Source organism: Oncorhynchus mykiss, chromosome 25 (assembly GCF_013265735.2).
Source record: "Oncorhynchus mykiss isolate Arlee chromosome 25, USDA_OmykA_1.1, whole genome shotgun sequence".
NCBI classification, from domain to species: domain Eukaryota; kingdom Metazoa; phylum Chordata; class Actinopteri; order Salmoniformes; family Salmonidae; genus Oncorhynchus; species Oncorhynchus mykiss.
In genome coordinates this window covers 40,893,139-40,917,623 of record NC_048589.1, presented here as the reverse complement: position 1 = coordinate 40,917,623, position 24,485 = coordinate 40,893,139, and the positions used below count along the sequence as shown (strand labels likewise).

General features: G+C 43.0%; 1 protein-coding gene across 2 annotated transcripts; it reads left to right on the top strand.

Annotated features, from left to right (window-relative positions):
* Nucleotides 1–68: 68 nt before the first annotated feature.
* Nucleotides 69–12,450, top strand: LOC118944314 (probable G-protein coupled receptor No9). 2 transcript variants are annotated; one of them, XM_036962840.1, is made up of 5 exons: nt 69–504; nt 8,056–8,255; nt 8,767–8,990; nt 10,554–10,649; nt 10,859–12,450. In XM_036962840.1, the coding sequence occupies exons 1-5, from the start codon at nt 483–485 to the stop codon at nt 12,408–12,410; spliced, it is 2,094 nt and encodes a 697-aa protein (XP_036818735.1). In that variant the 5' UTR covers nt 69–482; the 3' UTR covers nt 12,411–12,450. The 2 variants fall into 2 exon arrangements, with proteins under 2 accessions (XP_036818735.1, XP_036818734.1); XM_036962839.1 differs by having other exon boundaries at nt 8,053–8,255.
* The last annotated feature ends 12,035 nt before the right edge of the window (nt 12,451–24,485 follow it).

Here is a 24,485-nt window from a genome sequence, read left to right as displayed (position 1 = left end):
AGTTCTCCCAGGTGCAGCAGGTGGTAGGGTTGTTAGGACTATACAGAGGAAGTAGTCATTGTGTTGGAGTGTGCTTTGTGATTAATCTCTAATCACACAAACACACAGAGAGAGAGAGAGAAACATACACCAGGGATGTGGACATACTGATCCTCAAGTGATATCTACTAGTTCCGAATTAGTGTCCAGAATTAGTTCCATCCCGAGTGTTCTGCAGTCATCTTTGAGATCCAGTCTGAGTGTTCTAGAGTTGCCTTAGTGTTTTTGAGTGTTCTGAGTGTTCTAGAGTTGCCTTAGTGTTTTTGAGTGTTCTGAGTGTTCTAGAGTTGCCTTAGTGTTTTTGAGTGTTCTAGAGTTGCCTTAGTGTTCTGAGTGTTCTAGAGTTGCCTTAGTGTTTTTGAGTGTTCTGAGTGTTCTAGAATGGTCTTCACCCCACACTGGAAAGACGGGAGGGGACTGGACAGTGCGCAGCTCCTGCCGTGATGACACCTCTAGGTGACTCAAGTAAGTACATTTAATTTTCTTGTGTATCGTATGATTGATTTTCTCTTTCCTATCCTCCTTGTCTTGTGTGAAGTAATAGGCATGGTGAAAAACACCCAAATACACATTCATTCAAATGTGAAAGAAATATAAAATAATTATAATATACAGTACAAGTAGAAGTTGGTACAGCTACTCATTTGTGACTTTAGAGAATTCATAACAATAACAACAACGGATTTAACCTCTTGGGGCTAGGTGGCAGAATTTTCACTTTTGGATAAATAGCGTGCCCAATTTCAACCTCCTGGTACTCATGCCAAGAATATAAGATATGCATATTATTAGTAGATTGGGATAGAAAACACTGTAGTTTCTAAAACTGTTTGAATCATGTCTGTGAGTATAACATAACTTATGTAGCAGGCAAAACCCCAGGACTAACTGTTCAGAGTGATTTCATTTTTTTGCCTCTCTCTGTTCCCTGGCTGTTATTGCCAAGGGATATTTCTTAGGAACCTGTTTTCAGTTCCTACCGCTTCCACTGGATGTCGCCAGTCTTTGGAATTTGGTTGAGGTTATTCCTTTGTGCAATGAGGAAGTAGACCAACTAGGAACTGGGTACACTTTTGTGAGTTGCGCAAGACTTGAAGAAAAGTGGCGCTGGTTTGTTTTCATTCCTGTATTGAACACAGATTGCCCCGTCTTCAATTTGATTGATTATTAACGTTTAAAAATACCCAAAGTTGTATTACAAAAGTAGTTTGAAATGTTTTGGCAAAGTTTATAGGCAACTTTTGAAATATTTTGTAGTGATGCTGCATTTTTTGTAAGCTGTTTTTTTCTGGATCATTTTGGATATTTATGGACGGAATTAATCGAACAAAAGGACCATTCGTGATGTTTATGGGACATATTGGAGTGCCAACAAAAGAAGCTCGTCAAAGGTAATGCATGTTTTATATTTTATTTCAGCGTTTTGTGTAGCGCCTGCAGGGTTGAAATATGCTAACTCCTTTGTTTACTGCTGGTGCAGATGGTGCAGGCCATCAGATAATAGCTTCTTATGCTTCCGCGGAAAAGCATTTTTAAAATCTGACATGTTGGCTGGATTCACAACGAGTGTAGCTTTAATTGAATATGTTACATGTGTGATTTAATGAAAGTTTGAATTTCATAGTATTTTATTTGAATCTGGCGCTCTGCATTTTCCCTGGCAATTGGCCGGTTGAGACATTTGCGTACCGCCTATCCCTAACTAGAAACAAACTTTCAAACATAAGGAAACTTGTTGGCAGGGAAAAAACACGTTTAAAAAAAAATAGGGTTTTGTCACACTTGTGTAGGTGTCATAACCAGCCAAAAAACTACGTAAGTACAGAAGTACAGTAGTAGTAAATACAGTAGTAGAAATACTAGAATGAGCTTACAGTACCAGGCAAAAGTTTGGACACACCTACTCATTCCAGGATTTATCTTTATTTTTACTATTTTCTAGTAGTGAAGATAGTGAAGACTATGAAATAACTCGTATGGAATCATGTAGCAACCAAAAAAGTGTTAAACAATTCAAAATATATTTTATATTTTTCAAAGTAGCCACTCTTTGCCTTGATGACAGCTTTGCACACTCTTTGAAGAGTTGATAATATAGTACACTAAGGACCCTGGAAGAGTTGATAATATAGTACACTAAGGACCCTGGAAGAGTTGATAATATAGTACACTAAGGACCCTGGAAGAGTTGATAATATAGTACACTAAGGACCCAGGAAGAGTTGATAATATAGTACACTAAGGACCCTGGAAGAGTTGATAATATAGTACACTAAGGACCCTGGAAGAGTTGATAATATAGTACACTAAGGACCCTGGAAGAGTTGATAATATAGTACACTAAGGACCCTGGAAGAGTTGATAATATAGTACACTAAGGACCCTGGAAGAGTTGATAATATAGTACACTAAGGACCCTGGAAGAGTTGATAATATAGTACACTAAGGACCCTGGAAGAGTTGATAATATAGTACACTAAGGACCCTGGAAGAGTTGATAATATAGTACACTAAGGACCCAGGAAGAGTTGATAATATAGTACACTAAGGACCCAGGAAGAGTTGATAATATAGTACACTAAGGACCCTGGAAGAGTTGATAATATAGTACACTAAGGACCCTGGAAGAGTTGATAATATAGTACACTAAGGACCCTGGAAGAGTTGATAATATAGTACACTAAGGACCCTGGAAGAGTTGATAATATAGTACACTAAGGACCCTGGAAGAGTTGATAATATAGTAAGTACACTAAGGACCCAGGAAGAGTTGATAATATAGTACACTAAGGACCCAGGAAGAGTTGATAATATAGTACACTAAGGACCCTGGAAGAGTTGATAATATAGTACACTAAGGACCCAGGAAGAGTTGATAATATAGTACACTAAGGACCCTGGAAGAGTTGATAATATAGTACACTAAGGACCCTGGAAGAGTTGATAATATAGTACACTAAGGACCCTGGAAGAGTTGATAATATAGTACACTAAGGACCCTGGAAGAGTTGATAATATAGTACACTAAGGACCCTGGAAGAGTTGATAATATAGTAAGTACACTAAGGACCCTGGAAGAGTTGATAATATAGTACACTAAGGACCCTGGAAGAGTTGATAATATAGTACACTAAGGACCCAGGAAGAGTTGATAATATAGTACACTAAGGACCCTGGAAGAGTTGATAATATAGTACACTAAGGACCCAGGAAGAGTTGATAATATAGTACACTAAGGACCCAGGAAGAGTTGATAATATAGTACACTAAGGACCCTGGAAGAGTTGATAATATAGTACACTAAGGACCCTGGAAGAGTTGATAATATAGTACACTAAGGACCCTGGAAGAGTTGATAATATAGTACACTAAGGACCCTGGAAGAGTTGATAATATAGTACACTAAGGACCCTGGAAGAGTTGATAATATAGTACACTAAGGACCCAGGAAGAGTTGATAATATAGTACACTAAGGACCCTGGAAGAGTTGATAATATAGTACACTAAGGACCCAGGAAGAGTTGATAATATAGTACACTAAGGACCCAGGAAGAGTTGATAATATAGTACACTAAGGACCCTGGGAAGAGTTGATAATAAAGTACACTAAGGACCCAGGAAGAGTTGATAATATAGTACACTAAGGACCCTGGAAGAGTTGATAATATAGTAAGTACACTAAGGACCCTGGAAGAGTTGATAATATAGTACACTAAGGACCCTGGAAGAGTTGATAATATAGTACACTAAGGACCCAGGAAGAGTTGATAATATAGTACACTAAGGACCCTGGAAGAGTTGATAATATAGTACACTAAGGACCCAGGAAGAGTTGATAATATAGTACACTAAGGACCCTGGAAGAGTTGATAATATAGTACACTAAGGACCCTGGAAGAGTTGATAATATAGTACACTAAGGACCCTGGAAGAGTTGATAATATAGTACACTAAGGACCCTGGAAGAGTTGATAATATAGTAAGTACACTAAGGACCCTGGAAGAGTTGATAATATAGTACACTAAGGACCCAGGAAGAGTTGATAATATAGTACACTAAGGACCCTGGAAGAGTTGATAATATAGTACACTAAGGACCCTGGAAGAGTTGATAATATAGTACACTAAGGACCCTGGAAGAGTTGATAATATAGTAAGTACACTAAGGACCCTGGAAGAGATGATAATATAGTACACTAAGGACCCTGGAAGAGTTGATAATATAGTACACTAAGGACCCAGGAAGAGTTGATAATATAGTAAGTACACTAAGGACCCTGGAAGAGTTGATAATATAGTACACTAAGGACCCTGGAAGAGTTGATAATATAGTACACTAAGGACCCTGGAAGAGTTGATAATATAGTAAGTACACTAAGGACCCTGGAAGAGTTGATAATATAGTACACTAAGGACCCTGGAAGAGTTGATAATATAGTACACTAAGGACCCTGGAAGAGTTGATAATATAGTACACTAAGGACCCTGGAAGAGTTGATAATATAGTACACTAAGGACCCAGGAAGAGTTGATAATATAGTACACTAAGGACCCAGGAAGAGTTGATAATATAGTACACTAAGGACCCTGGAAGAGTTGATAATATAGTACACTAAGGACCCAGGAAGAGTTGATAATATAGTACACTAAGGACCCAGGAAGAGTTGCAGGGGAGAAGAGAAGAATGTGCCTATTTGAAAGCTAGGAAAAAAAATAACTAGCTCACATTTAATTTAAAAGTAGCTCTCATGCTAGAAGAAGTTGGAGACCCCTGTTATACATACTGCTACAGTTCATCATCTAAATTCTGCATTTCTGACTAGATTTGTAAATCTGGATGAAATAAAGATTGGGGATGTATTCCAGTCTATAGAGAAACATAATGGGGATGTATTCCAATCTGTAGAGAAACATAATGGGGATGTATTCCAGTCTATAGAGAAACATAATGGGGATGTATTCCAGTCTATAGGGAAACATAATGGGGATGTATTCCAGTCTATAGAGAAACATAATGGAGATGTATTCCAGTCTGTAGAGAAACATAATGGGGATGTATTCCAGTCTATAGAGAAACATAATGGGGATGTATTCCAGTCTATAGAGAAACATAATGGGGATGTATTCCAGTCTATAGAGAAACATAATGGGGATGTATTCCAGTCTATAGGGAAACATAATGGGGATGTATTCCAATCTGTAGAGAAACATAATGGGGATGTATTCCAGTCTGCTTAAAGAAGCTATACATTTGCACACTGAGAATGTTGTGGTAATATTAGGCAAAACTTACATATAGCATTTTCAAAAGGTTTCGAGGACCTCCAAGACAGGTAAAACGTATACTGTGTGAACATCAATGGAATATTATGTCAAACCTAAAACACATATGCCATGAACGTCATAAAAACTGACTTGTTTGGAAATTGTGGAACATTGTGTGAATATTATTATTGCTACTCCCGTAATTTATTTAAATGTTCTGGGAACCTTTTAAATAACTTAGACCAGGTGTTCTGTCAACATTTTTACAACATTATAGGAATGTCCTGTACAATTGAACTTAAACATTGTATTAATGTCATCACAACTGAGCATATTTTGTGTTTTGAGAACCTATCTTTTGTGATGTAGCCACACTGTTCTCACAAACTAGTTAAATGTTAAGGGATCCTCTTAGGGATCCTTTGAGCTCGAATCCCGTCAGCGGGAACGTCTGGTGAAATTTCAGTGCGCCAAATTCAAACTACAGAAATATAAATATTTAACATTCATATAAATACAAGTGTAATACATCAAAATAAAGCTTAACATTTTGTTAATCCAGCCGCTCTGTCAGATTTAATAAAGGCTTTAAGGCGAAAGCACACCATGCGATTATCTGAGGACAGCGCCACGCATGCAAAACATGGAAACCATTTTGCAACCAGGCAGGCAGGTGCGACACGAATGTCAGAAATAGCGATATAACCTTTGAAGATCTTCATCTTTTTGCAATCCCAAATGTCTCAGTGACACAATGAATGGTCGTTTTGTTCGATAAATTCCTTCTTTATGTCCCCAAAATTTCCATTTATTTGGCGAGTTTGATTCAGAAATACACCGGTTCCAACTCACCCAACATGACTACAAAGTATCTAATAAGTTACCTGTAAACTTGGTCCAAACATTTCAAACATTGTTTCTTATCCAACCTCAGGTACCCTAAAATGTAAATAATCAATCAAATTTAAGACAGTATAAACTGTTTCCAATACCGGAGAAAAGTAATGAGGAGCGCGCTCCTGTTCACGCGCTCCTGTTCACGCGCTCCTGTTCACGCGCACCAAAAGACTTGAGTCTATCTGAGTGACACATGGAAGGAATAGGACTACTTCTTAATTTCTCAAAAGAAAAACATCGAACAATTTCTAACGACTGTTGACATCTAGTGGAAGCCATAGGAACTGCAATCTGGGCCCTAATAAATCAGGTTTCCCATAGAAAGTTATTGGAAAACACAATGACCTCAAAACCAAATTTCCCTGGATGGATTGTGCTTGGGGTTTCGCCTGCTAAATCAGTTCTGTTATACTCACAGACATTATTGTAACAGTTTTAGAAACTGTAGAGTGTTTTCTATCCAATACATATGCATATCCATATCCTAGCTTCTGGGCCTGAGTAACAGGCAGTTTACTTTGGGCACGCTTTTCATCCGGATGTGAAAATAGTGCCCACTAGCTCGAAGAGATTTTAAATGTTCTGGGGAATCTATAAAGAAGTGAAAGATTGTTCTGTCAACGTTCTAGCAACATCAAAGGAATGGTTTGTGCACCCTGATAAAAAATATTATCTGAATGTCAGCAGAACTTGGAATGTTTTTGTGCTTTGGGACATCCCCACAATGTTCCCGTCAGACTGTACCCACATATCTCCACAAACTTCCCACAACCTAAATAATATTTCTGGGAACGTTCTTGTAACAGTCAGGTGACTGTTTTTTGGCACCCTAAAAGAAACATTGTAGAATCATCCACACAACTAGACAGGTTTTTGTGCTTTGGGACATCCCCACAATGTTACCGTCAGACTGTACCCACGACCTAATAAAACGTTCTGGGAACCTTTTTAAAATAACAGATTAAAATGTGTTCTAGGAACATTCTTGCAACATCAGGCAAATGTTTTATACAAACATTCTATGATCATGAGCACAACTGTGTTATGAGAACATTTGCCGCGACCTAACAAATGTTCTGTGAACTTTCACAGAACCAATTTTGTTTTTTCTGGGATGTTATTAGAGGGATTGTTTTCAATGAATGTTCTGTGTCCATACTGTACATGCAATCGACTGTTGAAAGAAAATGAATCTATTCATCACCAGCTGCTGTTTGAATGAACTTACATCCACTATCAGACTGGTTAAAGAGAAAAGCACACAGTGTGTGTGTCTGTGTGTCTGTGTGTGTGTGTGTGTGTGTGTGTGTGTGTGTGTGTGTGTGTGTGCTTGTCAATAGTCGGGGTCGATTTCACGGCTTAGCAGGTGAGCACAAGGAATAGGCAGAGCAAAGAATGAGTGAACAGTTCATATTTTAAAATATCATGAGGAAGTGTTTTCAGTCTGTAGACGACAGGTCAGAAGACAGCTGAGTGACAGTGGGAGGAGGTGTTTTCAGTCTGTAGACGACAGGTCAGAAGACACCTGAGTGACAGTGGGAGGAGGTGTTTTCAGTCTGTAGACGACAGGTCAGAAGACAGCTGAGTGACAGTGGGAGGAGGATGGTCTATCTTAACAGTCAGGTACACAGGTACCATTGTGTCTCAATTCTATCCTCTTTAACATAGCCTAACCTCTTAATAACCAGCTCTAGGTAAACGTAAATCTGCTAGCTGAAGGAAAAAGTGTCATAATAAAATGATCTGAACATGAACTGTATTTTACTGTGGTGTGTGTGTGTGTGTGTGTGTGTGTGTGTGTGTGTGTGTGTGTGTGTGTGTGTGTGTGTGTGTGTGTGTGTGTTTATCAGCAGGTAGTATTACCAGTATGAACATCAGTACCAGGGATAGTTGTGATGCATTCCAACTCTCCAGTAGCCCCGTCCCCAGTATTACTTGGCCCTACATCGCCGCTGAGCTGCTCATCGCTCTCCTCGCTATCGCTGGGAATTTCCTGGTCTGTCTGGCCGTGAACCGAAACCGGAAGCTGCGCACCGTCACCAACTACTTCCTGGTGAGAGGCTGAGAAACGTGTTACACTGTTAAAAAGGTCCCTATGGGAAGAAGGAAGATCAAAAGAGATAGATAGATGACTCTGGATGGATAAAAACCTGTTTTTAGCATGGGCATTGCCATTCAGGACTCCCACCATTTCAAAGTAGTCAACTGGGTGGGGATTCCTATGGTTGGGAGCGATCAGCCAATGGTCTGAGGATTGTCTTCTTCAAATTGGATTGTTTATGATTAGTAAATGGCTTGACGCTATATCGCCGCCACCTAGTGGCCACAATAAAGTAACAATAAGATTTGGTTCAGTACTCCTGCACTGCAGGTGGCGGGTAAATCACCAATATTAAACCCGTACGCTTTTTTTCAAACACGAGATGAAAATTTACTACTCTACAAATATCATGATGGCACACATATTAATATGAGTCCTCTATCAAACTCTGTGGAGAAGATGAGCTAATAGGAACCAAAGGAACTTCAAAAGGAACTTATCTCTCCCCATTCAACTTTCCCAGGTGTCGCTTTCGGTGGCCGACATCTTTGTGGGCGTGCTGGCGATCCCGTGCGCCGTGTTGACCGACTTGGGCGAGCCGCGCCACAACCTGCCTCTGTGTCTGCTCCTCCTGAGCGTGCTCATCGTGCTAACCCAGAGCTCCATCCTCAGCCTGCTAGCGGTAGCCGCAGAGCGCTACGTGGCCATCCTGCTGCCGCTCCAGTACCAGAGGATCGTGAGCCCCAGGTAGGTCACCCAGGTGGATGAGGCTAGTTAGCTGCTGATCATAGTCCACCCAGGTGGATGAGGCTAGTTAGCTGCTGATAGTAGGCCACCCAGGTGGATGAGGCTAGTTAGCTGCTGATAATAGGCCACCCAGGTGGATGAGACTAGTTAGTTGCTAATCATAGCCCACCCAGGTGTATAGGGCTAGTTAGCTGCTGATCATAGTCCACCCAGGTGGATGTAGACTAGTTAGCTGCTGATAATAGGCCACCCAGGTGGATGAGACTAGTTAGTTGCTAATCATAGCCCACCCAGGTGTATAGGGCTAGTTAGCTGCTGATCATAGTCCACCCAGGTGGATGTAGACTAGTTAGCTGCTGATCATAGTCCACCCAGGTGAATGAGACTAGTTAGCTGCTGATCATAGTCCAGCCAGGGGAATGAGGCTAGTTAGCTGCTGATCATAGTCCACCCAGGTGATTGAGGCTAGTTAGCTGCTGATCATAGTCCACCCAGGTGGATGTAGACTAGTTAGCTGCTGATCATAGTCCACCCAGGTGAATGAGGCTAGTTAGCTGATCATAGTCCACCCAGGTGGATGTAGACTAGTTAGCTGCTGATCATAGTCCACCCAGGTGGATGTAGACTAGTTAGCTGCTGATCATAGTCCACCCAGGTGAATGAGGCTAGTTAGCTGCTGATTATAGTCCACCCAGGTGAATGAGGCTAGTTAGCTGCTGATCATAGTCCAGCCAGGTGAATGAGGCTAGTTAGCTGCTGATCATAGTCCAGCCAGGTGGATGAGGCTAGTTAGCTGCTGATCATAGTCCAGCCAGGTGAATGAGGCTAGTTAGCTGCTGATCATAGTCCACCCAGGTGGATGTAGACTAGTTAGCTGATCATAGTCCACCCAGGTGGATGTAGACTAGTTAGCTGATCATAGTCCACCCAGGTGGATGAGGCTAGTTAGCTGCTGATCATAGTCCACCCAGGTGGATGTAGACTAGTTAGCTGCTGATCATAGTCCACCCAGGTGGATGTAGACTAGTTAGCTGCTGATCATAGTCCAGCCAGGTGGATGTAGACTAGTTAGCTGATCATAGTCCACCCAGGTGGATGTAGACTAGTTAGCTGATCATAGTCCACCCAGGTGAATGAGACTAGTTAGCTGCTGATCATAGTCCACCCAGGTGAATGAGGCTAGTTAGCTGCTGATCATAGTCCACCCAGGTGGATGTAGACTAGTTAGCTGATCATAGTCCACCCATGTGGATGTAGACTAGTTAGCTGCTGATCATAGTCCAGCCAGGTGGATGTAGACTAGTTAGCTGATCATAGTCCAGCCAGGTGAATGAGGCTAGTTAGCTGCTGAGCATAGTCCAGCCAGGTGAAGGAGGCTAGTTAGCTGCTAGCCATGTGTTTTCCTGTGTATTACCATGTATGTGTTATGTCCTGCATTGGCCGACACCCAGGACCACATTGGAAATAAATGTTTTTACGCTTTCATGTGTCATCCTCTGGGTTCCGTTTGTACTTTTAAAACGGTATTCTAATTGTTTTACCCCAAAAATAAAAATGAATCAGGAACGCCCGGCTGGCCCTGATCCTCACCTGGTGTCTGGCCCTATTCTCTGGTTCCATCCCTCTGATGGGCTGGCACGAATCACTGCCACCTTCTGGGTACGTATCATAACGTGACATTGAACATTTTTCCTTCTTAAAATCTGTATTTAAATGTTAATCTTACAATCTGTAACTACCTGGTTGTCACCAGTATATGGTTCACTTGAACTTTCAAATTTAAATTATACGCTAACTAAATTCTATAAAAAAATAATGCTGTATTAAATTAAAATGAAAAGTGTAATCTCTTCACTTTTTATTTTCAGGGCCTGTCTCTTCCCCTGTGTGGTCAATTTGAGTTATATGGTCTACTTCAACTTCTTGGGCTGCGTGCTGGTTCCCCTGGTGGTCATGTTTATCATCTACGGTCACATCTTCCTCACGGTCCGACAGCAGCTCAGACGCATCGCTGCCGGGAGGGGACCAGCCAGACCTGATACCAGGGATGGAGAGAGGGGACCAGCCAGGCCTGATACCACAGATGGAGAGATGGGACCAGCCAGATCTGATACCAGGGATGGAGAGAGGGGACAAGCCAGGCCTGATACCAGGGATGGAGAGAGTGGACCAGCCAGACCTGATACCAGGGATGGAGAGATGGGACCAGCCAGGCCTGATACCAGGGATGAAGAGATGGGACCAGCCAGGCCTGATATCAGGGATGGAGAGATGGGACCCGCCAGGCCTGATATCAGGGATGGAGAGATGGGAACAGCCAGGCCTGATACCAGAGATGGAGAGATGGGACCAGCCAGGCCTGATATCAGGGATGGAGAGATGGGACCAGACAGGCCTGATATCAGGGATGGAGAGAGTGGACCAGCCAGGCCTGATACCAGTGATGGAGAGAGTGGACCAGCCAGGCCTGATACCAGGGATGGAGAGAGTGGACCAGCCAGGCCTGATACCAGGGATGGAGAGAGTGGACCAGCCAGGCCTGATACCAGGGATGGAGAGAGTGGACCAGCCAGGCCTGATACCAGGGATGGAGAGAGTGGACTAGCCTGGCCTGATACCAGGGATGGAGAGAGTGGACCAGCCAGGCCTGATACCAGGGATGGAGAGAGGGGACCAGCCTGGCCTGATACCAGGGAGGGAGAGAGGGGACCAGCCTGGCCTGATACCAGGGATTGTGGGACTGGGGCTGGGAGCAGAGTGGATGACGCTGGGGCTGGAAAGAGGGCTAGGGTTGAGTTTGGGGCTGGAAAGACGACTAGGGTTGAGGCTGGGGCTGGAAAGACAACTAGGGTTGAGGCTGGGGCTGGAAAGAGGGCTAGGGTTGAGGCTGGGGCTGGAAAAAGGGCTAGGGTTGAGGCTGGGGCTGGAAAGAGGGCTAGGGTTGAGGCTTGGGGTGTTAGTGGGGTATCAGTGTGGGGAGGAGCTGGGAATAAATGGTCAGAGGGTGAGAGTTGGAGTGGAAATGCTGCGGAGATGACTAGCCATGCTAGTGGCTGTGTTAGAACTGATTCTGGGTCTGTGGTAGCCAGTGAATCCAAGTCTGAGTCCAGAGGTCCAATGAAGGACAGGTGTGGGTCCGGTGTCAGCGAGTATAAGCGAACGGTGCGTATGCGCCGTGAGGTGAGGAAGGCCACCTCTCTGTTCCTGGTGTTGTTCCTGTTTATGCTGTGCTGGCTGCCTCTCCACTTCCTGAACTGTGTTACGTTGATGTGCCCGCGCTGCCACGTGCCCCTGCCCCTCACCCTGGCAGCCATACTACTGTCCCACGCCAACTCTGCCCTTAACCCGCTGCTCTACGCCTATCGCATGAGGTCCTTCAGACACACACTGAGGGCGCTCTGCTGCACACACACTGCATGATACACACACACTGCATGATACACACACACACTGCATGATACACACACACACACACTGCATGATACACACACACACACACACTGCATGATACACACACACACACTGAGGGCGCTCTGCTACACACACACTGCATGATACACACACACACACACTGCATGATACACACACACTGCATGATACACACACACTGCATGATACACACACACACTGCATGACACGACACTGCTTGACACACACACACACACTGCATGACAAACACACACACACTGCATGACAAACACACACACACTGCATGACACACACACACACACTGCTTGACACACACACACACTGCATGACACACACACACACAGCATGACCCAATATGGGCCCCCGAGTGGAGCAGTGGTCTAAGAAACTACATCTCAGTGCAAGAGGCATCACTGCAGTATCTGGTTTGAATCCAGGCTGTATCACATCCGGCCGTGATTGGGAGTCCCATAGGGCGGCGCACAATTGGCTCAGCGTCGTCCGGGTTTGGCTGGTGTAGGCCGTCATTGTAAAATAAGAATTTGTTCTTAACTGACTTGCCTAGTTAAATAAAGGTTCAATAAATAAATAAAATGAAACACACTCACACACTTATTGACACACACAACATAACAGATATCTCATCCAGAGGATTGTAATGTTTGTTTAGCAGACAAACTCTGTAGATTATGGCAAATTAAAATGAAAGCAAATTCTTCAACGACAACAACAACGCTTCCTACTCTCTAGTTTCTGTGTCAGTCTCATCAAGTACTCTCTAGTTTCTGTGTCAGTCCCATCAAGTAGTGAAACTAGTTGAATTATTCTGGGTCGGTCAAGTAGTAGTCGCTCGTTGCCATGCCGCCAAAATCCCGTCGTTGTCACGGCTGGTTCTCGATGAGGCTAGTCAAGTAGTAATAAACAAGTAGCACCGCAGACACAGTTCCGGCCACCAGATGGTGCTGTTTTACTAAACCCTGAGATAAAATAGATGAAATGAATGATTCTGATAAAACTCACCATAACCACGAAGTAAAATCACAAAACTGTTAGTAAGAGGCATGTTACACCACAACTTATAAAGGAAGGACCACTGTAGGCAGCAGCCTCTCTGTGCTAGTGATGGCTATTTAACAGTCTGATGGCCTTGAGATAGATAGTGTCCTGGAGGGCAGGTAGTTTTCCCCCGGTGATGCGTTGTGCAGACCGCACCACTCTCTGGAGCCCTGCGGTTGTGGGCGGTGCAGTTGCCGTACCAGGCGGTGAGACAGAATGCTCTCAATTGTGCATCTGTTAAAGCTTGTGAGGGTTTTAGGTGAAAAGCTAAATTTTTTCAGCCTCCTGAGGTTGAAGAGGTGCTGTTACGCCTTCTTCACCACACTGTCTGTGTGGGTGGACCATTTCAGTTTGTCAGTGATATGTACGCTGAGGAACTTAAAACTTTCCACCTTCTTCACTGCTGTCCCGTCGATGTGGATAGGGGGTTGTGTTACAGCCTAAATATAAAATGGATTAAAGTGAGATTTTGTGTCACTGGCCTACACACAATACACTATAATGTCAGTGGAATTTAGTTTTTAGAAATGTTTACAAACTGTATTGAAAATGAAAAGCTGAAATGTTTTGAGTCAATAAATATTCAACCCTTTTGTTATGGCAAGCCTAAATCAAATCACATTTATTTATAAAGCCCTTCTTACATCAGCTGATATCTCAAAGTGCTGTACAGAAGCCCAGCCTAAAACCCCAAACAGCAAGCAATGCAGGTGTAGAAGCACGAACTAAATAAGTTCAGGAGTAAATATTTGCTTAACAAGTTACATAATAAGTTGCATGGACTCACTCTGTGTGCAATAATAGTGTTTCACATGATTTTTAAAGGACTACCTCATCTCTGTACCCCACACATACAATTATCTGTAAGGCCCCTCAGTCGAGCAGTGACTTTCAACCACAAAGACCAGGGAGATTTTCCAATGCCTCGCAAAGAAGGGCACCTATTGGTAGATGGGTAAAAATAAAAAAGCAGACATTGAGTAACCCTTTAATTATGGTGAAGTTATTAATTACACTTTGAGTGGTGTATCAATACACCCAGTCACAACAAGACACAGGCGTACTTCCCAACTCAGTTTCCGGAGAGGAAGGAAACTGCTCAGGGATTTCACCACGTTACAGAGTTTAATGGCTGTGATAGGAGAAAACTGAGGATGGATCAACAACATTGTAGTTACTCCACAGTACTAACCTAAGTGACAGAGTGAAAAAGAGGAAGCCTGTATAGAATAAAAATATTACAAAACATGCATCCTGTTTGTAATAAGGCATTAAAGGAAAACTGCAAAAAATGTGACAAAGAAATTAACTTTATGTCCTGAATACAAAGTGTTATATTTGGGGCAAACACAACACATCACTGAGTACCACTCTTCATATTTTCAAGGATGATGGGGGGCTGCATCATGTTATGAGAATCTTTGTCATTGGCATGACTAGGGAGTTTTTTTTAGCATGAAAAGAAACAGAATAGAGCTAAGCACAGGAAAAATCAGAGAGGAAAATCTGGTTCAGTCTGTTTTCCAACAGACACTGTTGTGCACCTTTCAGCAGCACAATAAACTAAAACACAAGGCCAAATATACACTGGAGTTGCTTACCAAGAAAACAGTGAATGTTCCTGAGTGGCCCAGTTACATTTTGAACATAAATCTGTGTCATGCCCTGACCTTAGAGAGACGTTTTATTTATCTATTTGGTTAGGTCAGGGTGTGATGTGGGCATTCTATGTTCTATTTTCTATGTTTTGTATTTCTATGTTTTGGCCGGGTAGGGTTCTCAATCAGGGACAGCTGTCTATCGTTGTCTCTGATTGGGAACCATACTTAGGCAGCCCTTTTTCCCACCTGTCTTTGTGGGTAGTTAACTTTGTTTGAGGCATTAAGCTTCACGGTTGTTTGTGTTATTTATTGTTTTTGACGGCGTCATCCTAAATAAAAGGAATATTTACTCTCACCACGTTGCGCTTTGGTCCAGTTATTTCCACGGCCGTGACAATCGGCTTGAAAATCTATGGCCAGACTTGAAAATAGCTGTCTTGCAATGATCAACAACCAACTTGACAGAGCATAAAGAATAAATAAAAAAATTGTGTGCGAATATCGTACAATCCAGATGTGCAAAGCTCTTAAAAATGTACCCAGAAAGACTCACAGCTGTAATCGCTACCAAAGGTGACTCAGGGATGTGATCTTTATTTTATTTTCAATGATGTTTAGGGAGTCGGGAAGCAGAAGGAGAGTTTAATAACAATGATGCAAATGAACAAAATAGCGGATGCGTACTGAACATGAAAATCATCCAATACTGTCTGATGACTGGGGGTGAGGGGTGACAGTAACCTGGCCTCTCTCTCCCCCACAGAGGGGAGAGGGGGAGCAGCTGGATGGTTGACCGTTCACACCTATCGTAAATTACAAGTGAGGGAGACTTTCTCTCTTTACCCTCCAGTATTGGCTCAAGGAATGTCCCTTTGTCCAAAAAAGTGGATAATGGAACAATAATTCTAACATAAAGAATGTGGTGAATGGTCAGTGGGGAGATGAGGAAAACGAATAAAATATTGCTTTTCATTTTGTGATGTCATTAATAACTATATGGATGAAATACTGTAACTTAGAAAGGAAACCCCTTTATCTGCATAGGATCTGCATTGTGCATAGGATATGAAAAATGATTCAAGCATTTTCGTTAAGATAGGAATGTGATTTTATCTGTTCGTAAGTAAGTAGCCGCGCCCCAAGTGAGGTCGGAGAGCATGTCAGACGGATGGACGGAGCCATCCCCTTCGACGAGAATGCATGAAGAGCACTGCCAACGAAATGAACCTTAGATCAGGAAAACGTGAGGCGGAGAGCTGCACATTTATTAGACGGGTTGACGCTTTGAACCTCAACACGAGGTGAGGAAATTAACCCACCTTCCTTTGGACCGGAGAGACGAAGAGCTTCGGCTCATGTCCATCGTGGTCCGAATCGTGAATGCCTACACGAGGAGGAAGAGGCGAGAAGCTCACCTCAGACAATCACTGGTACAGCTGATTAGCTGTTCTCCCATAGAGGCCAGACATCTCAGAAGGAGGACATTGTGACCTCTTGTGGACAATCGGAGCCTTACACCCACAGGAAACTCCACCAAAACCCAAGAAGGATTGTTTCCTAAAGTGATAAACGGGTTGAGGCTGGGGCTGTAAATACATTCATGATTTCTTCTTCAAATGGGTCGGCGGTTTGTGTGCAAAGTATATAATTCATGGGAGAATAGTTATAGAATGTGTCCACAATAAGTGTCCCTTTTTCTCCCTCTCTCTCTTTTCCCCACCGCGGGCAGTGATCGGTTGAAGAGCATGCATTTAGTTTTACTTGCATTTAAGAGCATTTGGAGGCCACGGAAGGAGAGTTGTATGGCATTGAAGCTCGACTGGAGGTTAGTTAACACAGTGTCCAAAGAAGGGCCAGAAGTATACAGAATGTTGTCGTCTGCGTAGAGGTGGATCAGAGAATTACCAGTAGCAAGAGCGACATCATTGATGTATACAGAGAAAAGAGTCGGCCTGAGATTTGAACCCTGTGGTATCCCCCCAAAGAGACTGCCAGAGGTCCTGACAACAGGCCCTCCGATTTGACACACTGAACTCTGTCTGAGAAGTAGTTGGTGAACCAGGCGAGGCAGTCATTTGAGAAACCAAGGCTGTTGAGTCTGGCGATGAGAATTTGGGGATTGATAGAGTCAAAAGCCTTGGCCAGGTCGATGAATACAGCTTCACAGTATTGTCTCTTATCGATGGCGGTTATGATATCGTTTAGGACCTTGAGCGTGGCTAAGGTGCACCCATGACCAGCTCAGAAACCAGATTGCACAGCGGAGAAGGTACGGTGGGATTCAAAATGGTCGGTAATCTGTTTGTTAACTTGGCTTTCGAAGACTTTAGAAAGACAGGGTAGGATGGATATAGGTCTGTAGCAGTTAGGGTCTAGAGTGTCTCCCCCTTTGAAGAGGGGGATGACCGCGGCAGTTTTCCAATCTTTAGGGATCTCAGACAATATGAAAGAGAGAGGTTGAACAGGCTAGTAATAGGGGTTGCAACAATTTTGGGTGATCATTTTGGAAAGAGAGGGTCCAGATTGTCTAGCCCTGCTGATTTGTAGGTGTCCAGATTTTGCAGCTCTTTCAGAACATCAGCTATCTGGATTTGGGTGAAGGAGAAATGGGGAGGCTTGGGCAAGTTGCTGTGGGGGGTGCAGGGCTATTGACCAGGGTAGGGGTAGCCAGGTGGAAAGCATGGCCAGCCGTAGAAAAATGCTTCTTGAAATGTTAAATTATTGTGGCTTTATCGGTGGTGACAGTGTTTCCTAGCCTCTGCAGTGAGCAGCTGGGAGGAGGTGCTCTTATTCTCCATGGACTTTACAGTGTCCCAGAACCTTTTGGAGTTTGTGCTACAGGATGCAAATTTCTGTTTGAAAGAGCTAGCCTTAGCTTTCCTAACTGCCTGTGTATATTGGTTCCTAACTTCCCTGAAAAGTTGCATATCACGGGGGCTGTTTGATGCTAATGCAGAACGCCACAGGATGTTTTTGTGCTGGTCAAGGGCAGTCAAGTCTGGAGTGAACCACGGGCTATACCTGTTCCTGGTTCTACATTTCTTGAATGGGGCATGCTTATTTAAGATGGTTAGGAAGGCATTTTAAAAAAATATCCAGGCATCCTCTACTGACGGGATGAGGTCAATATCCTTCCAGGATACCCGGGCCAGGTCGATTAGAAAGGCCTGCTCGCTGAAGTGTTTCAGGGAGCGTTTTACAGTGATGAGAGGAGGTCGTTTGACCGCTGACCCATTACGGATGCAGGCAATGAGGCAGTGATCGCTGAGATCTTGGTTGAAGACAGCAGAGGTGTATTTAGAGGGGAAGTTGGTTAGGATGATATCTATGAGGGTGCCCGTGTTTAAGGCTTTGGGGAGGTACCTGGTAGGTTCATTGATAATTTGTGTGAGATTGAGGGCATCAAGTTTAGACTGTAGGATGGCTGGGGTGTTAAGCATGTTCCAGTTTAGGTCGCCTAGCAGCACGAGCTCTGAAGATAGATGGGGGGCAATCAGTTCACATATGGTGTCCAGAGCACAGCTGGGGGCAGAGGGTGGTCTATAGCAGGCGGCAACGGTGAGAGAGAAAGTAGAAGTTAGAAGTAGAAGAAAGTAGAAGTTCAAATTGTTTGGGTACAGACCTGGATAGTAGGACAGAACTCTGCAGGCTATCTTTGCAGTAGATTGCAACACCGCCCCCTTTGGCAGTTCTATCTTGTCTGAAAATGTTGTAGTTTGGAATTAAAATGTCTGAATTTTTGGTGGTCTTCCTAAGCCAGGATTCAGACACAGCTAGAACATCCGGGTTGGCAGAGTGTGCTAAAGCAGTGAATAGAACAAACTTAGGGAGGAGAATGTACTTGTATGCTGTAGGGTTAAGATTTCCCTTCACTGGAACTAAGGGGCCCGAACCATGAACCATGAACCATGAACCAGGAACCATGAACCATGAACCATGAAGAATGAACCATGAACCTCTATATCTCTGTCTGTCTGTGCACGTGCACTGTCCCTCTATATCTCTGTCTGAGCACGTTCACTGTCCCTCTATATCTCTGTCTGTCTGTGCACGTGCACGGTCCCTCTATATCTCTGTCTGTCTGTGCACGTGCACGGTCCCTCTATATCTCTGTCTGTCTGAGCACGTGCACGATCCCTCTATATCTCTGTCTGTCTGTGCATGGTCCCTCTATATCTCTGTCTGCACATGTAGAGCCCTGTCTGTGCATGTGCACAGTCCCTCTACATCTCTGTCTGTCTGTGCACGTGCATAGTCCCTCTACATCTCTGTCTGTCTGAGCACGTGCACAGTCCCTCTACATCTCTGTCTGTCTGTGCACAGTCCCTCTACATCTCTGTCTGTCTGTGCACGGTCCCTCTATATCTCTGTCTGTCTGTGCACGGTCCCTCTACATCTCTGTCTGTCTGTGCACGTGCATAGTCCCTCTACATCTCTGTCTGTCTGAGCACGTGCACAGTCCCTCTACATCTCTGTCTGTCTGTGCACAGTCCCTCTACATCTCTGTCTGTCTGTGCACGGTCCCTCTATATCTCTGTCTGTCTGTGCACGGTCCCTCTACATCTCTGTCTGTCTGTGCACGTGCATAGTCCCTCTACATCTCTGTCTGTCTGAGCACGTGCACAGTCCCTCTACATCTCTGTCTGTCTGTGCACAGTCCCTCTACATCTCTGTCTGTCTGTGCACGGTCCCTCTATATCTCTGTCTGTCTGAGCACGTGCACGATCCCTCTATATCTCTGTCTGTCTGTGCATGGTCCCTCTATATCTCTGTCTGCACATGTAGAGCCCTGTCTGTGCATGTGCACAGTCCCTCTACATCTCTGTCTGTCTGTGCACGTGCATAGTCCCTCTACATCTCTGTCTGTCTGAGCACGTGCACAGTCCCTCTACATCTCTGTCTGTCTGTGCACAGTCCCTCTACATCTCTGTCTGTCTGTGCACGGTCCCTCTATATCTCTGTCTGTCTGTGCACGGTCCCTCTACATCTCTGTCTGTCTGTGCACGTGCATAGTCCCTCTACATCTCTGTCTGTCTGAGCACGTGCACAGTCCCTCTACATCTCTGTCTGTCTGTGCACAGTCCCTCTACATCTCTGTCTGTCTGTGCACGGTCCCTCTATATCTCTGTCTGTCTGTGCACGTGCACTGTCCCTCTATATCTCTGTCTGTCTGTGCACGTGCACGGTCCCTCTATATCTCTGTCTGTCTGTGCACGTGCACTGTCCCTCTATATCTCTGTCTGTGACTAGAAAACAATGCTTGTGGTGATTAAAGCATCATCAAATGAGAAATGTCTGCTTCCGCTGGACATAGGTTGGGATGAATCTTTCCCTGGAGGCAGCTCTGCAGAGTGCTCACTAGATGGCACAGCCGACACGTAATCCGATCTTATTTTAAACCGAACCTTAACCCTCACTACACTGCGAACTGGTATTGTTCTGAATGTTTAATGATATAGCCGATTTTTGACTTTGTAGCTGGCTCATCTGTCGGATGAATCGGCTAAATTCTGCCTCCAAGGCAAGATTCAAGACATAAAAGGTCATTGGTATTTGCAGCACGGCATGCCCAAATTACACATCAAATCAAATGTATTTATACAGCCCTTCGTACATCAGCTGATATCTCAAAGTGCTGTACAGAAACCCAGCCTAAAAGCAAAAACAGCAAGCAATGCAGGTGTAGAAGCACTACCCTCCAATGACAGGAATCACATCATCATCATCGAAGCACGGTGGCTAGTTGAGGTATGCTGCCTTTCCTTCCGAATGTAGGCAATGCAGTTTCAAACATAATAAAAAAAATAAGATCAAGTTAATGATCCTCTGTCCTCACGCTTTAGTAGCCTATTTGGAATGATTTTATATATTTCCGTATAGACAGGAGTGGGATAATTAGGTTTTTATCATTTTGGCAATTCAATTGACTTTAGGGACAGCTTAGTCTTATGGCTAACACCGAAAAGAGCTAGGCTTGGTGAGAGATGCCAATGGTAAGTAAAACATGGCGTATTCTTATATATGAATGAGTGAATGAATTAATGAGTAAGTGGATGAATGAGTGAGTGAATGAATGAATGAGTAAGTGGATGAATGAGTGAGTGAATGAATGAATGAGTAAGTGGATGAATGAGTGAGTGAATTAATGAGTGAATGGGTGAGTGAATTAATTAATGAGTGAGTGAATGAATGAATGAGTGAGTGAATGAATGAATGAGTGAGTGAATGAATGAGTGAGTGAGTGAATGAGTCATATGCCAAAAGAGAGCGTGAGAGTCAGCGATGCCAACATCGTTTGTCAGGACAGAGTGTGATAGTTTTAAAATTGTATTTAATAGATTTGTAGTTGTATCAAGCGTTACTGTTCATATGTACAAAAAAAATACATGGAAATAAGTACACACATTTTAATTTAACCAGTTTCTCACAGCAGCAAAATAATCCTGCAGCTAAATGTGCATTATTATGTGGATTATAATTCATGGACATTATTATGTGGATTATAATTCATGGACATTATTATGTGGATTATAATTCATGGACATTATTATATGGATTATAATTCATGGACATTATTATGTGGATTATAATTCATGGACATTATTATGTGGATTATAATTCATGGACATTATTATGTGGATTATAATTCATGGACATTATTATGTGGATTATAATTCATGGACATCATTATGTGGATTATAATTCATGGACATCATTATGTGGATTATAATTCATGGACATCATTATGTGGATTATAATTCATGGACATTATGATGTGGATTATAATTCATGGACATTATTATGTGGATTATAATTCATGGACATTATTATGTGGATTATAATTCATGGACATTATTATGTGGATTATAATTCATGGACATTATGATGTGGATTATAATTCATGGACATTATTATGTGGATTATAATTCATGGACATTATTATGTGGATTATAATTCATGGACATTATGATGTGGATTATAATTCATGGACATTATTATGTGGATTATAATTCATGGACATTATTATGTAGGGGTTGATACATTATTTTGGTTAGGGCAAATCAAGTATGATATTTTAAAGTGGATAATACCAACTTAATAATAATTTTTAAATCTTAAATACACTAAAAGTTAGCATTACTGCTGTGCAGGACATTTCCTGCGACAACATGGTAATCTAATTAAGATTACATTTACTTTAGTTCCTACTCAGGCAATGCAATTCCACTAGTTACTCAAAGACAGAGGTCTAGGATCAGGGACCGTATCCCACAAAGTATCTCAGAGGAAGAGTGCTGATCTAGGACCAGTTTAGCCTTTTAAATATTAACTTAAAAGATTATGGACAGATTCTAGATCAGAATGAATGAGGGTATATGGACAGATCCTAGATCAGAATGAATGAGGGTATATGGACAGATTCTAGATCAGAATGAATGAGGGTATATGGACAGACCCTAGATCAGAATGAATGAGGGTATATGGACAGACCCTAGATCAGAATGAATGAGGGTATATGGACAGACCCTAGATCAGAACGAATGAGGGTATATGGACAGACCCTAGATCAGAATGAATGAGGGTATATGGACAGACCCTAGATAAGAATGAATGAGGGTATATGGACAGACCCTAGATCAGAATGAATGAGGGTATATGGACAGACCCTAGATCAGAATGAATGAGGGTATATGGACAGACCCTAGATCAGAATGAATGAGGGTATATGGACAGACCCTAGATCATAATGAATGAGGGTATATGGACAGACCCTAGATCAGAATGAATGAGGGTATATGGACAGACCCTAGATCAGAATGAATGAGGGTATATGGACAGATCCTAGATCAGAATGAATGAGGGTATATGGACAGACCCTAGATCAGAATGAATGAGGGTATATGGACAGATCCTAGATCAGAATGAATGAGGGTATATGGACAGACCCTAGATCAGAATGAATGAGGGTATATGGACAGACCCTAGATCAGAATGAATGAGGGTATATGGACAGACCCTAGATCAGAATCAATGAGGGTATATGGACAGACCCTAGATCAGAATCAATGAGGGTATATGGACAGATCCTAGATCAGAATGAATGAGGGTATATGGACAGACCCTAGATCAGAATGAATGAGGGTATATGGACAGACCCTAGATCAGAATGAATGAGGGTATATGGACAGATCCTAGATCAGAACTTCTCCTCCAAGATGCTTTGTGGATATAGGCACAGTTGACTTTCCCCAGGTCCTAGTTTACTCGTAAACACAGATTTAGGGTCAGTTGACTTTCCCCAGGTCCTAGTTTACTCATAAACACAGATTTAGGGTCAGTTGACTTTCCCCAGGTCCTAGTTTACTCATAAACACAGATTTAGGGTCAGTTGACTTTCCCCAGGTCCTAGTTTACTCATAAACACAGATTTAGGGTCAGTTGACTTTCCCCAGGTCCTAATTTACTCATAAACACAGATTTAGGGTCAGTTGACTTTCCCCAGGTCCTAATTTACTCATAAACACAGATTTAGGGTCAGTTGACTTTCCCCAGGTCCTAGTTTACTCATAAACACAGATTTAGGGTCAGTTGACTTTCCCCAGGTCCTAATTTACTCATAAACACAGATTTAGGGTCAGTTGACTTTCCCCAGGTCCTAGTTTACTCATAAACACAGATTTAGGGTCAGTTGACTTTCCCCAGGTCCTAGTTTACTCATAAACACAGATTTAGGGTCAGTTGACTTTCCCCAGGTCCTAGTTTACTCATAAACACAGATTTAGGGTCAGTTGACCTTCCCCAGTTCCTAGTTTACTCATAAACACAGATTTAGGGTCAGTTGACCTTCCCCAGGTCCTAGTTTACTCATAAACACAGATTTAGGGTCAGTTGACTTTCCCCAGGTCCTAGTTTACTCATAAACACAGATTTAGGGTCAGTTGACCTTCCCCAGGTCCTAGTTTACTCATAAACATAGATTTAGGGTCAGTTGACCTTCCCCAGGTACTAGTTTACTCATAAACACAGATTTAGGGTCAGTTGACCTTCCCCAGGTCCTGGGGGGGGGGGGGGGGGGGGGGGGGGGGGGGATAGATATGTCCCATCAGCCCTCAGAGTTAATAAAGTCCATGCAGAGTAAATGCTAGAGATAGTTTATGACTGTTTAGGTTAATTAAAAATTCAATTCAAACTGTATTGCTGTTGGTGTACAAAACATTAAGAACACCTTCCTAATATTGAGTTTGTCCTCAGAACAGCCTCAGTTCATCGGGTCATGGACTCTACAAGGTGTTGAAAGCGTTCCACAGAGATGCTGGTCCATGTTGACTCCAGTGCTTCCCACAGTTTCTGGATGTCCTTTGGTTTGGTGTTCTTCTTGATACACACGGGAAAACCGTTGAGTGTGAAA

What these genes read in the sequence shown, in the direction of transcription:
- LOC118944314 (XM_036962839.1), top strand. Translation starts at nt 483, where the DNA reads ATGACACCTCTAGGTGACTCAA. An exon ending in CAGAGGATCGTGAGCCCCAG is followed by an intron (nt 8,991 to 10,553) that starts GTAGGTCACCCA and finishes AAAATGAATCAG; the next exon opens with GAACGCCCGGCTGGCCCTGA. An exon ending in GAATCACTGCCACCTTCTGG is followed by an intron (nt 10,650 to 10,858) that starts GTACGTATCATA and finishes TTTTATTTTCAG; the next exon opens with GGCCTGTCTCTTCCCCTGTG.